This window comes from Hyla sarda, chromosome 8, assembly GCF_029499605.1.
Source record: "Hyla sarda isolate aHylSar1 chromosome 8, aHylSar1.hap1, whole genome shotgun sequence".
Taxonomy (NCBI): Eukaryota; Metazoa; Chordata; class Amphibia; order Anura; family Hylidae; genus Hyla; species Hyla sarda.
Window position 1 is genome coordinate 137,579,387 of NC_079196.1, and position 17,639 is coordinate 137,597,025.

General features: G+C 43.8%; 1 protein-coding gene across 5 annotated transcripts in view; it reads left to right on the forward strand.

Annotated features, from left to right (window-relative positions):
• PGAP1 (post-GPI attachment to proteins inositol deacylase 1) overlaps nucleotides 1–17,639 on the forward strand; it is a 1,221,194-nt gene that overhangs the window by 658,369 nt on the left and 545,186 nt on the right. For 3 of the 5 annotated variants that reach the window (XM_056536018.1, XM_056536017.1, XM_056536019.1), the window contains one exon: nucleotides 7,967–8,044. The exons of the other annotated variants lie outside the window; for them this stretch is intronic. In XM_056536018.1, the coding sequence (XP_056391993.1) occupies nucleotides 7,967–8,044 (78 nt within the window). The remainder of the gene's footprint in view (nucleotides 1–7,966; nucleotides 8,045–17,639) is intronic. 5 annotated transcript variants of the gene reach the window in all.

The following is a 17,639-nucleotide window of genomic DNA, read 5'->3' on the forward strand; positions in this document are numbered from 1 at the left end:
ACTACACCCCTCACGGAACGTAACAAGGGGTACAGTGAGCATTTACACCCCACAGGTGTCTGACAGATTTTTGGAACAGTGATCCGTGAAAATGAAAAATGTAATTTTTTTGTTTGCACAGCCCACTGTTCCAAAGATCTGTCAAACGCCAGTAGGGTGTAAATGCTCACTGTACCCCTTATTACATTCCGTGAGGGGTGTAGTTTCCAAAATGGGGTCACATGTGGGGTTCCACTGTTCTGGCACCACGGGGGCTTTGTAAATGCACATGGCCCCCGACTTCCATTCCAAACAAATTATCTCTCTAAAAGCTCAATGGCGCTCCTTCTCATCTGAGCGTTGTAGTTCGCTCGCAGTGCACTTGACGTCCAAACATGGGGTATTTCCATACTCAGAAGAAATAGGGTTACAAATTTTGGGGGGCATTTTTTCCTATTACCCTTTGTAAAAAAGTAAAATTTGGGGAAAAACCAGCATTTTAGTGGAAAAATATTTTTTTTCATTTACACATCCGACTTTAACAAAAAGTTGTCAAACACCTGTGGGGTGTTAAGGCTCACCGTACCTCTTGTTACGTTTCTTGAGGGGTGTTGTTTCCATAATAATGTGCGATGTGTTTTTTTTTTTTGCTGTCCTGGCACCATAGGGGCTTCCTAAATGTGACATGCCCCCCAAAAACCATTTCAGAAAAACTCACTCTCCTAAATCCCATTGTTGCTCCTTCGCTTCTGAGCCCTCTAGTGCACCCGCCGAACACTTGACATACACATATGAGGTATTTTCTTACTCGTGAGAAATTGGTTTACAAATTTTGAGAGGATTTTTTTCCTTTTACCCCTTGTAAAAATTCAAAAACTGGGTCTACAAAAACATGCGAGTGTAAAAAAATGAAGATTTTGAAATTTCTCCTTCACTTTGCTGCTATTCCTGTGAAACACCTAAAGGGTTAACACACTGACTGAATGTCATTTTGAATACTTTGAAGGGTGCAGTTTTTATAATGGGGTAATTTATGGGGTATTTCTAATATGAAGACCCTTCAAATCCACTTCAAACCTGAACTGGTCCCTGAAAAATTGTGATTTTGAAAATTTTGCGAAAAATTGGAAAATTGTTGCTGAACTTTGAAGCCCTCTGGTGTCTTCCAAAAGTAAAAACTCATCAATTTTATGATGCAAAAATAAAGTAGACCTATTGTATATGTTAATCAATATATAATTTATTTGGAATATCCATATTCCTTATAAGCAGAGAGCTTCAAAGTTAGAAAAATGCTAAATTTTCTAATTTTTCATGAAATTTTTGAATTTTTCACCAAGAAAGGATGCAAGTATCGCCGAAAATTTACCACTAACATAAAGTAGAATATGTCACGAAAAACAATCTCTGAATCAAATTTATAAGTAAAAGCATTCCAGAGTTATTAATGCTTAAAGTGACAGTGGTCAGATTTGCAAAACATGCTTCCGTCCTTAGGGTCATAATGGGCTCCGTCCCCAAGGGGTTAATGGGAAACGCACATGTATACGGTTCCATACGGCAAAACCATATGCAGTTTTTCTTTCCACATGCGCATTTGCATCCTTAAGTCCCCACCTAAGACACCTCCCATTAAAAATGGACAGAATTTTCACATATGGGTTTTTGTTTATAAAAAAAAAATTGAAAAAAAATTACTTTACTTATACTGTACAGAAACCCTATCAGAGTTGTAGCGATGCTCTCTTCTCTCCAGGCTGTTCAACTCTGGTAGCAACATTAGGGGTGTGATTGAGAAGATTAATAACTCTATATAGATAGTACGCTTAGAATCACCCCCCAAAAAAAAGTTCCATATCCTGTATATAAAATTATGCAGCATATTTAGTTCTTTTCCCAAGTGCCCCATATAAAACGATGTGCCCCCAAAGTAACCTATATAGAATAATGCTTACCAAATATAAACCATATGGTAAAATAATGCACTTCAAAGTGCTCATATAAATAATGCTCCCTTTCATTAACTGTTAATTAATATTAATGACCCTCCTTTCTTTTAGAGGAGTTAAGCTATCATAAGACATCCCTGTGTTTCCAGCTTCCTCTGCACTGCTTCTTGCAGGCCCCCGCATGGCTAAGCACAGGATTTCCAGCCCTCTTCACAGGAATGGAGCGCAGAAGTGACATGGCCAGGCTGGGCCAGGGCTCAATCACTCCATGGCCATCCTGATGCCAGATGACCATGCAGCCCTCCCCTGCTTGCAACAGAATGGACAACTGGCCTGGCGGGAAGCTGGGCAGAGGACAGGGGCGTTTCTGAAAACCACAGTGCCATGGTGCAAAATATTGCCCTGGAGCCAGACTGGGAGCAAAAAAATGGCCTGGGTATTTTAGAATCAGCAGCCCATTTTTTTTTTTTTTTTTTGGTGGGGGACCCACTTCTGGGACCCCCACCGATCATTTCATTACAAGTCCAGTTGTTGCAAAGGTACAACTCCCATCATGTCTGGATTGTCTCAGGCATTATAGAAGTTGTAGTTTTGTAACAGCTAAAGAGCCACATACTGTGGTGCTGTGTCACTCATAATCACTCCAGAACTTACAAGTGACAACATCAGTGATGGGATAGTACACAGGCAGAATACACAAATACAGCAATGACCTGAGTGATGTATTTTCTATTGTCATTCTTCATCTGGTCCAGATGCAGTGTCTTCTTCCAGCTACAATATGTTGGACGCCCGGTCATCATTGGCTCCTTACTTTGTCAGTAGATACCTATTCAGAGGGTACAATAATTATTATAACCCTGTCAGACATTATACCCCTGAATGTAACCCGCACACACACAGTGTCACTGAAAAAACCCTACCACACACTGTGCCCTCTGGATATAATACTGCTACACACTGTACCATCTGAATATAATATTGCCACATACTGTCTCCTAAATATAATTCTGCCACACACTGTCTCCTGAATATAACACTGCCACACACTGTGCCCTCTGAATATAAATCTGCCACATACTGTTCTCTCTGAATATAATATTGCCACACACTGCTCTCTGAATATAATATAATACTGCCTCACACTGTGCCCTCTGAATATAATACTGCCCCTGGATATAATACTGCCACACACTGTACCCTTTTACTATAACCCTGTCACCCACTGTCTCCTGACTGTAATATTGCCACACACTGTACCCTCTGAATATAATACTAAAACACACTAAACCCCCTGAATATAATACTAAAACAGACTGTACACTGAATATAATACTGGCCCTGGATTTAAAGAAGTAGTATCATGGACAGAAAATTATTATGCTCACACATCTATCATACATTTATCATACACATGCACATCTATCATACATACATCATTCATACACACATCTATGATACAATCACACGTCATACATATACACATACATAATACATACACTCACATATCTATCATACACACAATATATACACACATCTATCATACATACACACATTATATACACATATATAACACACATATATCATACCCCTGCCACCCCCCCCCCCCCCCACGCACACACACACTCCTCCCCGGTCTCCTCTCCTCCCACCTCCAAGAGATCATTGCCTCAGAGATTGGATTGCTGTGAGCTCGCAGAGGCTGCTCTGCTTCTGTGCACTTCTGGGGTCCTGGGATGTAGCCAGGTCAGAAGCAGGGAGTCGGGGCACGTCAGCAGGGGCTTCGAGCAGACATGTGTGCCCCAGCAGCCCTTGGCCTCATCAGCCCTGCTCTGCACTGATTTATTTTTTAAAGCTGCACCGGCAAAAAGTGTGCTGGCAGCAGTCAGCCCCCTGCCAATGCAACCTCTATAGCTACATCACTGGCAGAGGATACAGAGTATTCCGTGAGGCTGGGCAAAAGCTTAAATTTTTTTTTTTATCTTGGGTGGGAGGTAAACTAATTAATTGTTCTGGGCCTTTACTATCGAAATAGTGGTCAGGAAAATTAAAGGGGTTCTCCACCATAAGGTGATTTTAGTACATACCTGGCAGACAGTAATGGACATGCTTAGGAAGGATCTGCGCTTGTCTTATGGTATTCTCATGACATAGCCATTTAGCCCTAACACTGTGGTTAGCTTTTTGTGAACTTGTATTTCCTGTTTGACTTATGTTTTTTTTACTACAAATCCCACAATGCCATTTTCCTCCCTCTCACACATCAGCCACCACACCCGATCTCTCTCCCACCAAGCGATCCCTCCACCCATTGAAGCAGACAGGCTCCCTGTCATCATCTGACTAGTGAGTCAGGTCTCGGCCGCATTGCAAGCTGGGAAAAATCTGAGACAACAGTCATTTTGTATGCTGTTAAAAATAAATAGTGGGGTGAAAATCACAGAAGAATTGTGAGAAAACCGTCACATACAGGTACAGACACTATATTATGAACTACACTAACTTTACAGCCCCTGTAGCATAGTCAAATAAAAAAAAATTCCTGGATTACCCATAGGGCTGTGGAGTCTGAGTCGAGGAGTCGGACAAAATTTTGGGTACCTGGAGTCGGAGCTCCGACTCCTACTAAATTTAGATTGGAATAAAAAAAAAAGCAAGTTTAAATGTCCTAATTCACAAAAAGTTATAATTAATGACTTCTCTACTGTAAAAATAAAGACCAATGCATGCAGGGCCTCACGTAACCGGAAAACGAACACGTTAAGTGACCGTGAAGAAGCATGCTTTTCATGTGCTTCACTATATGGCACGCAATGCACAATTAGGAGCGGCAATACTTATACTTTCCGTAGTGTTGTGTTCTGCTGTTACAGGGAACCCATGGGTAACCTAGCTTCTCACTGATAAAGGATTAAGTAAATATGTTTTTTGCAGGACTAGAGACACTTGTATAAGTGAAGGGAATGGAGGGTCAATAGTTCAAGACTGAAGCTGTAAACCATTGGAAAAACTGCTGCCATTCAGCTAAGGCTATAAAAACTTGTAAACTCGATTGTTAGCTTAACCCCTTAAGGACTCAGCCCATTTTGGCCTTAAGGACTCAGACAATTTAATTTTTACGTTTTCATTTTTTCCTCCTCGCCTTCTAAAAATCATAACTCTTTTATATTTTCATCCACAGACTAGTATGAGGGCTTGTTTTTTGCGCGACCAGTTGTCCTTTGTAATGACATCTCTCATTATATCATAAAATGTATGGCGCAACCAAAAAACACTATTTTTGTGGGGAAATTAAAACGAAAAACGCAATTTTGCTAATTTTGGAAGGTTTTGTTTTCACGCCGTACAATTTATGGTAAAAATGACGTGTGTTCTTTATTCTGAGGGTCAATACGATTAAAATGATACCCATTATTATATACTTTTATATTATTGTTGCGCTTAAAAAAAATCACAAACTTTTTAACCAAATTAGTACGTTTATAATCCCTTTATTTTGATGACCTCTAACTTTTTTATTTTTCCGTATAAGCAGCGGTATGAGGGCTCATTTTTTGCGCCATGATCTGTACTTTTTTTTGATACCACATTTGCATATAAAAAACTTTTAATACATTTTTTATAATTTTTTTTTTTAATAAAATGTATTAAAAAAGTAGGAATTTTGGACTTTTTTAATTTTTTTTCGTTCACGCCGTTCACCGTACGGGATCATTAACATTTTATTTTAATAGTTCGGACATTTACGCACGCGGCGATACCAAATATGTCTATAAAAAATGTTTTTTACGCTTTTTGGGGGTAAAATAGGAAAAAACGGACGTTTTACTTTTTATTGGGGGAGGGGATTTTTCACTTTTTTTTTACTTTTACTTTTACATTTTTTTACATTTTTTTTTACACTTGAATAGTCCCCATAGGGGACTATTCATAGCAATACCATGATTGCTAATACTGATCTGTTCTATGTATAGGACATAGAACAGATCAGTATTATCGGTCATCTCCTGCTCTGGTCTGCTCGATCACAGACCAGAGCAGGAGACGCCGGGAGCCGCACGGAGGAAGGAGAGGGGACCTCCGTGCGGCGTTATGAATGATCGGATCCCCGCAGCAGCGCTGCGGGCGATCCGATCGTTCATTTAAATCGCGAACCACCGCAGATGCCGGGATCTGTATTGATCCCGGCACCTGAGGGGTTAATGGCGGACGCCCGCGAGATCGCGGGCGTCGGCCATTGCCGGCGGGTCCCTGGCTGCGATCAGCAGCCGGGATCAGCCGCGCATGACACGGGCATCGCTCCGATGCCCGCGGTTATGCTTAGGACGTAAATGTACGTCCTGGTGCGTTAAGTACCACCTCACCAGGACGTACATTTACGTCCTGCGTCCTTAAGGGGTTAAAGGGGTACTCCGCACCTAGACATCTTATCCCCTATCCAAAGGATAGGGGATAAGATGTCAGATCGCCGGGGTCCCACTGCTGGGGACCCCTGGGATTGCCGCTGTGGCACCGCGCTATCATTACTGCACAGAGCGAGTTCGCTCTGTGCGTAATGACGGGCGATACAGGGGCTGGAGCATCGTTACGTCATGGTTCTGCCACTCGTGATGTCACGGCCAGCCCCCTCAATACAAGTCTATGGGAGGGGGCGTGGCGGTCGTCATGCCCCCTGCCATAGACTTGCATTAAGGCGGGGGGCCGTGATGTCATGAGGGGCGCAGCTATGACGTTACGCTTCTCTGTCCCCTGTATCGCTCTGTATCCGTCCCCCGAACTCGCTCTGTGTAGTAATGAAAGTACGCTGCCCCAGCTGCGATCCCGGGGGTCCCCAGCAGTGGATAGGGGATAAGATGTCTAGGTGCGGAGTACCCCTTTAAACTTTAAACATGACTATGGGATTCTACTAGGGAAATCATGTTTTATAATAAATGCCCCTTCCTTGATCCTCCCACTGGCCTATCTTCAGCAGCAGATGAGCACACAAACTGTTCAATACAGTAGACTGTTGGCTTCCCAGCCAGTAGTCCTATGGTAATGACAGGTATGTTGCCTTTCTTTCCTTCAAGGAATGTATAAAATAAATTAGCATATTAATACAGAGGAGTCGGGGAGTCGGAGTTGGAAGTACAGAAAACTCCGGAGTCTGAGTCGGAACATTTATCTACCGACTCCACAGCTCTTATTACCCCTTTAAGGCAAGGTTTCTGTGTATCAATGTTCCAAGCTGATGTAGCAATTTTGTTTGCTGGGGTAAAGAATAATATTTTGTCTTTACATTGCAATTTATCTCAAATATATATACCAAATATTCAGAAAGTGAAATATGTGCCTTCACACATGGCCACCTTGCTGTATAACTTTATTTGGTCTGCTACTTTGTGACTGTGTCGTGGCTGATCATGTTTTCTATATTTAAAGTTAAAGGAGTACTGCAGCGGGACCCCCCGCGATCGCCCGTAAGGGGACCTGGAACTGCCGTGGCTCTGCACGGCTAGTGCTTGTGTTGTTGACCTCACTGCATCTCCGTCTCTCCCATAGAGATACATGGAGGGGGCAGTCTACACACCTCCTGCATGGGGAGAACTACGGCAGAGCCTGGCCCTGCACAGGAGATTGTGTGGGGTTCCAGCGTTTGGACCCCCGCAATCGGACACTTATCCCCTATCATGCGGATAGGGGATAAGTTGTCCCAAGGCTGCAGTACACCTTTAAAAGGATTTTTTTTCTTTAGTATGAGACATTGGCATCTGCCTCATAAAAGGTTTTTGCCTACCCCTGGATCAACACATCAGGGTCATAGGTTAAATGTGATAGATGCTTGACTTTTTTTCAACCTTCTTAACTATGTAACTATAGAATGTGGTGCATTACAAAGGCCTTTAATGTTAGGTAGCTCCTTTTGCGGTCTACTATAGTCAATATTCTTAATAAGAGCAGCATGTATATTTGATGTTTGCCTGTGGTTTCAGCATTCAGCATAACCTCAGATACTGTTACATTATTGACAAACTGGTTTCATATTTTTTTTTATATAGGCTGTAACCTTAAAGCTTGAAGATTACTCTAATACATCACATTTTTTGCTTTATCTGCCAGCAACAAATAACAGCAAGGTAATTCATGCTAAAAATGTACTTTATCTGTCTTTTTTTTTAATTTTATTTTTTTACTTAGTTTATTGAATTTTCACAAATTTTATCAGAAAGCAAAGCAAATCGATATGAACAAAAAGGGCTTATGTGGGTAACTCAGTTGCCACAAGTAGTTAGAAAATAGCAATACTTGTAAAGCAAAGGGTCACAGTACCAACACTACTATGCGAACATCCTTCACACACACACACACACACACACACACACACACACCAACATAAAACACTGACACAACAAACAAAACAAAAAAAAGGGGGGGAGGGTTTGGGGCAGAAGGGGGGGGGGGGGAAGAGAGGAGAAGATGGGGAGATAAAAGAATAAAAGAAAGAGAAGAAGCTAGTGTCCGGCATACTCCACACAGTATTTCACGTCATAGGCAACCACATCACCTCACAACGTCTAGGAGGTGCATGGGGCTTAAGGTGTTGCTAAGTGCTGCTAAACCGTACCATTCCGTATTCCGAAACGGCAGCACATATGCCTCCACCTGAACTTTAGTATAATGAGCTACCATGAAAGTTCTCCAGAAGGGTCTGAGGAGTTACTGGCACCCTCACCATCCAGTGTCTAGCAATGTAAGCCACTACTGCTCCCCAAAACACCTGGGATCTAGGACACTCCCAAATGCCATGGTAAAAGTCGGTATTGGGGCTGTTACACTTCGGGCAGGATGTAAGCCTATCCGGAAAATCTGGGGAGGCCGGGAGATTAAAGCCTAAATAACCAAAATGCATTAATCTGATAACACTGATAACATTAGCCCTAACCTTGGCTCAGCCCTCCAGAATCTTGTCCCTCACCTCAGGATCTTGTAGGGTTAACTCCCATTTAGTAAACACCTCCCTCTTGGAGTAAACGGTCACTAAAGCATATGTAAAGGTTCGACAAAGTCGCCTTCCTAGGCAGTGCTGTGGAGTCGGACGAAATTTTGGGTACCTGGAGTCGGCAAACAATGCACTGACTCAGTTTACATGTCCCAATTCACAAAAAGTTATAATTAATGACTTCTCTACTGTAAGAATAAAGACCAGTGCATGCAGTGCCTCACGTAAACGCAAAACGAACACGTTAAGTGACCGTGAAGAAGCATGCTTTTCATGTCCTTCACTATATGGCACGCAACGCACAATTAGGAGCGGCAATACTTATACTTTCCATAGTGTTGTGTTCTGCTGTTACAGGGAACCCATGGGTAACCTAGCCTCTCACTGAGAAGGGATTAAGTTAATATGTTTTTTGCAGGACTAGAGACACTTGTATAAGTGAAGGGAATGAAGGGTCACTAGTTCAAGACTGAAGCTGTAAACCATTGGAAAAATTTTTGGCATTTAGCTAAGGCTATAAAAACTTATAAACTCTGATTGTTAGCTTAAACTTTAAACATGACTATGGAATTCTACTAGGGAAATCATGTTTTATAATAAATGCCCATTCTTGGATCCTCCCACTGCCCTATCTTCAGCAGCAGATCAGCATACAAAAAGGAGAAGGCAGTAGCTTCTGCCCAACTACCTCTCTCTGCTAGAAGAGCTTAGAAGAACTTGGAACAGCTTCTTGAATTCAGCTGTATGTGTTTAAAAATACATTTGCATATTATTACAGAGGAGTCAGAAGTACAAAAAACTGCGGAGTCTGAGTCGGAACATTTATCTACCGACTCCACAGCCCTGTTCCTAGGTTGGGGGCCCAAAATGTCCTCCAAAGGAGAGGGGACACCACAGAGTAGGGCTCTCTGAGACGCGCCATGCAGAAAGATAGTAATTCTGATGCCTGGAGGAAGTGTGTTGGTGGGAAAGAAAATTTAGACAACAATTCCTGTGGATCTAGCCAGCATTTCTCCTCTACATGCATCGACTGCTTTGACAGCAGAGTCCCCTTCGTGTACCAGGTTGCGAACAAGCAATTTTCCCGGCCCTGAAGGAATTCAGGATGACCCCAGAGGTCAAGGCGCCCAGACAGCAGATGTGGGAGACCGAAAGCCTTACGAACAGCCTTCCAGGTCAGGATGGTATCACGTATTACCAGGGATCGTTTAACATGGGGCGGGAGACACTGAATGCGAGCGTGTAGGCAGGCCGAGAGCTTCCAGGGGAAGACCAGGTCATCTTCCAGGACATAGAGTGAAAGCTGGACTCATGGAGCCAGTCCATTACATGTCAAAAAATGCAAGGTTATAACCACCCCACCATCCCCTCTACTGAGCATCAATTTCTGTAACACAATCCTAGGGCGTCTCCCAGCCCATATAAAACGTGTGAATGCAGAGTTAAGCGCCATCACGTCTTTATGTTTGAGTAGAAGGTGCAATGTCTGCAAGTGATAGAGAAGTCTCGGAAAACTGATCATCTTTATCAGATGGCATTTCCCCAGAAAAGAGAGGGGGAAGGGAAACCAATGCTGTATTTCCTCTGAAATCAATTTAAAGAGAGGTGAGTAGTTTAGGGTGTATAGGGAAGAGGGTACCTTTCCTATTTTAATGCCTAGGTAAGTAATGTGTTTCTTGATGATCGTTGTGGGAATACCCATCGAACTCCAGTGAGACAGTGGCCTAGCCACCCCTAAGGGGAGTGCCTCACTTTTAAGCGGGTTAATCTTATATCCGGAAAACAGACAAAAATGGGACAGTGTGGACATCAGCGGAGCATGTTGAGCTTTTGGGTCTGCCAAAAAAGTTAAGACATTGTCCACGAAAAGGGCCAGCTTAACCATAGTGTGTTGGATGGTGATACCCTGAAAAAGTCCTCCAGAAACTGGGCCAACAGTTCCAGGGTTAAATTAAAAAGAAGAGGAGATAATGGGCACCCCTGATGTGTCCCATTAAAAAGAGAGAAAGGTGGAGAAAGCATAGCTGAAGTATGTACCGTGCCCGGGGTGGGGGGTGGGTAAAGACCATCCAGAAAGGTACGAAAGTGTCCCACTATCCCAGCTTTGTCCAGCACCATTCCAAGCCAGTCCCATCGGACATTATCAAATTCCTTCTCGGCGTCAAGCACTAACGACATGAGTGATTCCCCAGGCTGGGGATGGTGTTGTACTCTATCAAGAACAGTCAACACCTTTCGTATATTAATCAATGCAGAGCGGTTACGCACAAAGACTACTTGGGAAGGGCCTATGAGGGAGGGAAGGAATGTGCTCAGATGGTCAGCAAGGATTTTGGACGCTAATTTAAAATCTTGATTGATGAGCGAGATAGGGCGATAGGATTGAGGGAGTAGAGGGTCTTTATTAGGCTTTAAAAGGCGTTCGATAGTAGCAGTGTTAGTGTAGTTGCAGGGAGCCCATGTGGAGGAGATGGTTGAAGTAGGACTTTAGTGGAGGGGCTAGCTGATCAACCAATACTTAAAAAAATTCCCCCGAGAGAGATTTGGCATTGTGGAGCTGTTTTATGACCTGAGTGACCTCATCTACCAAGAAGTCAGCATTTAGAGTGGCACATTGGTCCACAGACAGAGTGGGTAACCGGACCGACTACAAGAACGTCCTACTCAATGTCATATTCGCCGGGGAAGAGGAGTACAAGGATGTGTAAAAATCGCCAAATAGTGAGTTAATGATTTTGTGGTCCGAATGAAGAGCACCCGTCTCATCCCAAAGGGCAGGAAAGTGTTGAGGGGGTCTACGACCCTTTGCCAGGCGTGCAAGGAGGCGGCCAGACTTGTTTCCGAAGCGTAACAACTCAGCTTTGAATTGGGAGAAGGACGCCATGCTTTTGCGTTCTGACCAAAGGTCAAAGGTGGCTTTAGCCTCCTTCCAAGCCTGTAAAGTGGAGGTAGTGGGTCGGGAAACATATTGAGTATAGGCCAGCTGCAGTGAAAAGTGGTGGAGAGACTTCTTTTTAACAGTTGACACAAAATGCTATCAGGTGACCCTGCAGTCAGTAACATGCTCCCTGTTGTGCCATGAGAACTCCGTCCACCAGCCTCGCAGAGACTCAATAAAACTTTTGTCTTTTATCATATAAGCAGGGAAGCGCCACTGAAAGTCCTCTCCCTTCGGGAAAGCATCAGAGTTAGGGAAATTGGAGAATGGTCCGAGATAACCATATAATGAATCTCAGAGCTCGTTACGTGAGCCATCAAATCTGGGGAAGTCAGAAAATAATCAGTACGGGACCAAGAGGAATGACTATGGGAACAGTGGGTGAAATCTCTACTGTCTGGGTGCATCAACCGCCAGGGATCCCGGAGGCCTGAGACCTCGATAAAGCAAGAGTAAATTTGGTCACTACGTCTGGTAATAGAACGGTCTGCTACTCCACCCATCCTATCCTCCAAGGATACCACCACAGTATTTATATCCCCACCTATAATTTTGTTGGAGATGGGATCGCACAGAAGCCTGGCCTCTGGAGCTTGAAAAAATTGCTTGTTATCTCCGTTGGGGACATAACAGCTGTACACTCTATAATCATGACCTTCATATCTGATATGGACCAAAACCCAGCAATCCTCTCCATCTACCTCTTTGTTCACCACCACACCCCCAAAGTTCCTATTTAATAAGGATCAGGGTGCCTGCCCTACCCGCTCTAATCACCTCTTCCACACAAAAGCGGGACACACGAACTGTATCAGCAACGGCAATGTAAGTTTCCTGGAGCAATGCGATGTCAGGATTTAAACATTTCAAGTGGCGTTGGATCTGTGTTCTCTTATTGGGCGACGTCAGGCACTTAACATTCCAGAAGACCAACTGCATGATCACATGAAGCAAAGGAGACTAGTGGACCTACAATGAGAAGATGGAAAAGAGAGAGAAAAACACTAAAAACCAACAACGCAACTGGCTGGATCAAAAATGTAAGGCACAGAATAATACCGTCTGGACAGAAGCAGGAAACAATGACTAGAGGGCACTAAGAATTGGTGGAGTGGACCCATGATGACACACACGAGACACCATAATGAGTGTCAAGCAAAACCCACCCCAAAAAAAACAGCAAAGAAAAGCAGGAAAACTCAATCCCTCACTACAAGGAGGAGAAAGGGGATAATTCTAAATCCCAAAAGAGTCTGGCATTGCAAACATTGTGAAATCCCCCCCCCCCCGACGCCACAACAGGATGCAAGAACAATACCCCACTGAACCCCGGATCACAGAACCCCACTTGGAACATAAGAGAATATACCAGTTATCCCTAAACACAAAGGAGACAACAGAAACTAGGCACAGAACAATCCTTTCAAAGAGTCCCGCTCCCTTCCCCCCCTGGAGAGTCTTTTAAGAAATGTTCCAGTGACACATCAAAGAGAGCATCCGGTCTACAGTCAGGGATCCCCCATAGGTACTACGATTTCAATTCAGAAGACTATGGGGGGGGTCACTGTCGCTCACACAAGGGCGTGAGGAGGAGGCTGGAGGTTAAAGGATACCCCTCACCAGCACCTGGGTCTCAAAGGACAATCCCAGAGGTGGCAGAGCTTCAAGGTCACAGCCACCAGAGAACAGCACGGTCCCCTGGAGACCCTTGACGTCCAGGAGAATGGGCAGGAGACTCATCTGGATGGTGTTCAGGGCTCACTCGGCGACGGTCTGATCCTGGTCAGGCTCCGAAGCGCCACCTCCACAGCAGCGGGACTATGGAACACAGATGAGGAGCCGTCATCATGGTATATTTGCAGCAGAGCCGGGTATTGAAGCTGAAATTTCAGCTTGCGCTGGAACAGTTCTTTGCAGATTGCGCTGAAAGCTCTATGTCGTCTCGCCGCCAGGGCTGGGAAGTCTTCGAAAAGCAGGATCTGGCAGCCCCTAAGCACAAGGGGAGAGGAACATCTGCGGAACGCCATTAGCAAGGCCTGGCGGTCGTTATAGTCCAGTAGCTTGAAAATAACTTGGCAAGGTCTGTTGCACTGAGATGATTGAGAGGAAGGTACGTTTGGGTCAAGGGCGCCCCTGTCATGCCCCAGGCGGTGGACCCGTTCTACCCTGCAATAGTGGTCAAGTCCCAGTGTCTCAGATAGCTCCATTTCACAAACACGTTGCAAATCCAGCGCCTTTACTTGTTCAGAAACCCCCACAAGGCACAGGGAATTGTGCCTAGACTGATTTTCCAGTTCATCTAGCTTGGCCCACCGATTTGCGTTTTCTTGTTGTAGGTCAGCAATTGAAGCGGAATGGTCAGAGTAGCCTTGATCCAAGGAGCTAACATCATTTCGGATGGACTCCAACACCAAATCTGTTTGTGTCAATTCCGACCTCAGCTCGGTAAAGGAGGCTTACATGGATGCCTCCAAGGATTACTGTATGCTGGGCATAATACAGGCTTTAACTTCAGCAGCCAGGCTTTTAAAGTCCAGAGGGGGCTGAGACAGAAGGGAGGACAGGGGATTCCCCTCAGTGACCTGTCTGAAAGTGCAGTGTGAGTCTGTGGAGGTAGAAGCCCCATTGTCAGGCAGACCCAGAGGAGAGAGTAGGGGAGCACCTCCCACCGGCTCCCTCATGTTGGCAGTGAGGCCGTGAGAGCTGGGGATGACAGAGGAGTCAGGAAGCGCCATCTCGGGATGTGGGCAAGAGGAGGTGAGTGAAACCCGTTCCACTCCTGATACTGCTGCCACTGATGCCGGGACAGGAGCCGGGTTATGTGTGTCTTTCTTCTGTGCCTCCTTATGCACTTTTGCGCCCGGCACCACCGCCATTACTAGCCTGTGAATAGGAGCAGGTCCAGGCCAGAGGACGCGGCAGCCAAGTTAGCCACGTCTAGTCAACCGGAAATCTTTATCTGTGTTATAATGTACAGTTTTCTAATATTGTCACTCCTGTTTTCCAGTTGTGTGCGGTAGAGTATTACAATTTGCTTGCATTCACTTCAACAAAACTTGGAGAAAGTGCCCACTCAGCCAATCACTGGCTCAAGCAGTTAAATGTTCATGTTGAGAACACAACGAAAAATAATCCTTTGGATGCTAAAAGCTAATAAATGTGAAAAAAAATGTGCTTATAGTTTTTTTTTTTTTTTTACTGTATTATTGTATTTGCTTATCTAGGATCACACTGTCCTTGAAATCTGCAAATTTAGCAAATCTGACCACTGTCACTTTAAACATTAATAACTCTGGAATGCTTTTAGTTATCATTCTGATTCCGAGATTGTTTTTTCGTGACATATTCTTCTTTAACTTAGTGGTAAAATTTTATGGTAACTTGCATCCTTTCTTGGTGAAAAATCCCCAAATTTGATGAAAAAAATGAAAATTTAGCATTTTTCTAACTTTGAAGCTCTCTGCTTGTAAGGAAAATGGATATTCAAAATATATATTTTTTGGGTTCACATATTCAATATGTCTACTTTATGTTTGCATCATAAAATTTATGAGTTTTTACTTTTGGAAGACACCAGAGGGCTTCAAAGTTCAGCAGCAATTTTGAAATTTTTCACAAAATTTGCAAACTCACTATTTTTCAGGGACCAGTTCAGTTTTGAAGTGGATTTGAAAGGTCTTCATATTAAAAATACCCCATAAAAGACCCCATTATAAAAACTACACCCTCCAAAGTATTCAAAATGACATTCAGTAAGTGTATTAACCCTTTAGGTGTTTCACAGGAATAGCTTCAAAGTGAAGGAGAAAATTCAAAATCTTCATTTTTTTACACTCGCATGTTCTTGTAGAATTTTTGCAAGGGGTAAAAAGGAGAAAATTTTTACTTGTATTTGAAACCCAATTTCTCTCGCACATACCTCATATAAGCACATACCTCATATGTCTATGTTAATTGTTCAGCGGGCGCAGTAGAGGGCTCAGAAGGGAAGGAGTGACAAATGTTTTTTGGGGGGCATGTCACCTTTAGGAAGCCCCTATGGTGCCAGGACAACAATAAAAAAAACACATGGCATGCCATTTTGGAAACTAGACCCCTCGGGGAACGTAACAAGGGGTAAAGTGAACCTTAATACCCGACAGGTGATTCACGACTTTTGCATATGTAAAAAAAAAAATTTTTTTTTACCTAAAATGCTTGGTTTCCCAAAATTTTTACATTTTTTAAAAGGGTAATAGCAGAACATACCCCCCAAAATTTGAAGCCCAATTTCTCTCAATTCAGAAAACAGTGCTCTGCTGGTGCACTACAGGTCTCAGAAGAGAAGGAGTCACATTTGGCTTTTTGAAAGCAAATTTTGCTCTGGGGGCATGCCACATTTAGGAAGCCCCTATGGTGCCAGAACAGAAAAAAAAAAACACATGGCATACCATTTTGGAAACTAGACACCTCTGGGAACGTAACAAGGGGTAATGTGAACCTTAATACCCTACAGGTGTTTCACGACTTTTGTATATGTAAAAAAAAAAATATTTTTTTTTACCTAAAATGCTTGTTTTCCCAAAAATTTTACATTTTTAAAAAGGGTAATAGCAGAAAATACCCCCCAAAATTTGTAACACAATTTCTCCCGAGTACGGCAATACCCCATATGTGACCCTAAACTGTTGCCTTGAAATACGACAGGGCTCCAAAGTGAGAGCGCCATGCACATTTGAGGCCTAAATTAGGGACTTGCATAGGGGTGGACATAGGGGTATTCTACGCCAGTGATTCCCAAACAGGGTGCCTCCAGCTGTTGTAAAACTCCCAGCATGCCTAGACAGTCAGTGGCTATCTGGCAATACTGGGAGTAGTTGTTTTGCAACAGCTGGAGGCTCCGTTTTGGAAACAGTGGCGTACCAGACGTTTTTCATTTTTATTGGGGAGGGGAGGGGGGCTGTGTAGGGGTATGTGTATATGTAGTGTTTTTTACTTTTTATTTTATTTTGTGTTAGTGTAGTGTAGTGTTTTTAGGGTACAGTCACACGGGTGGGGGTTCACAGTAGTTTCTCGCTGGCAGTTTGAGCTGCGGCAGAAAATTACCTGAAAATACCCTGTACATTCACATTGGGGGGAGGGGGGGGAACAACCAGCTGTTGCAAAACTACAACTCCCAGCATGTACGGTCTATCAGTGCATGCTGGGAGTTGTAGTTTTGCAACAGCTGGAGGCACACTGGTTGTGAAACACCGAGTTTGGTAACAAACTCAGTGTTTTGCAACCAGTGTGCCTTCAGCTGTTGCAAAATCTACAACCCCCAGCATGTACGGACAGCGGAAGGGCATGCTGGGTCTTATAGTTATGCAACAGCTGGAGGCATACTACTTTGGCTGGGGATGCTGGGGATTGTAGTTATGCAACAGCTGGATACACACTGGTTTGCTACTTAACTCAGTGTGCCTTCAGCTGTATCAAAACTACAACTCTCAGCAGTCACCGACAGCCAACGGGCATGCTGGGAGTTGTAGTTATGCAACCAGCAGATGCACCACTACAACTCCCAGCATGCACTTTAGCTGATTGTGCAAGCTGGGAGTTATAGTTATACAACAGCTGAAGGTACACTTTTCCATAGAAAAATGTGCCTCCAGCTGTTGCAAAACCATAAGTCCCAGCATGCCCATAAGGGAATGCTGGGAGTTGTGGTGGTCTGCCTCCTGCTGTTGCATAACAGCTCTCAGCATGCCCTTTTTGCATGCTGGGAGTTGTTGCTAAGCAACAGCAGGAGGCTGTCACTCACCTCCTACTGCTG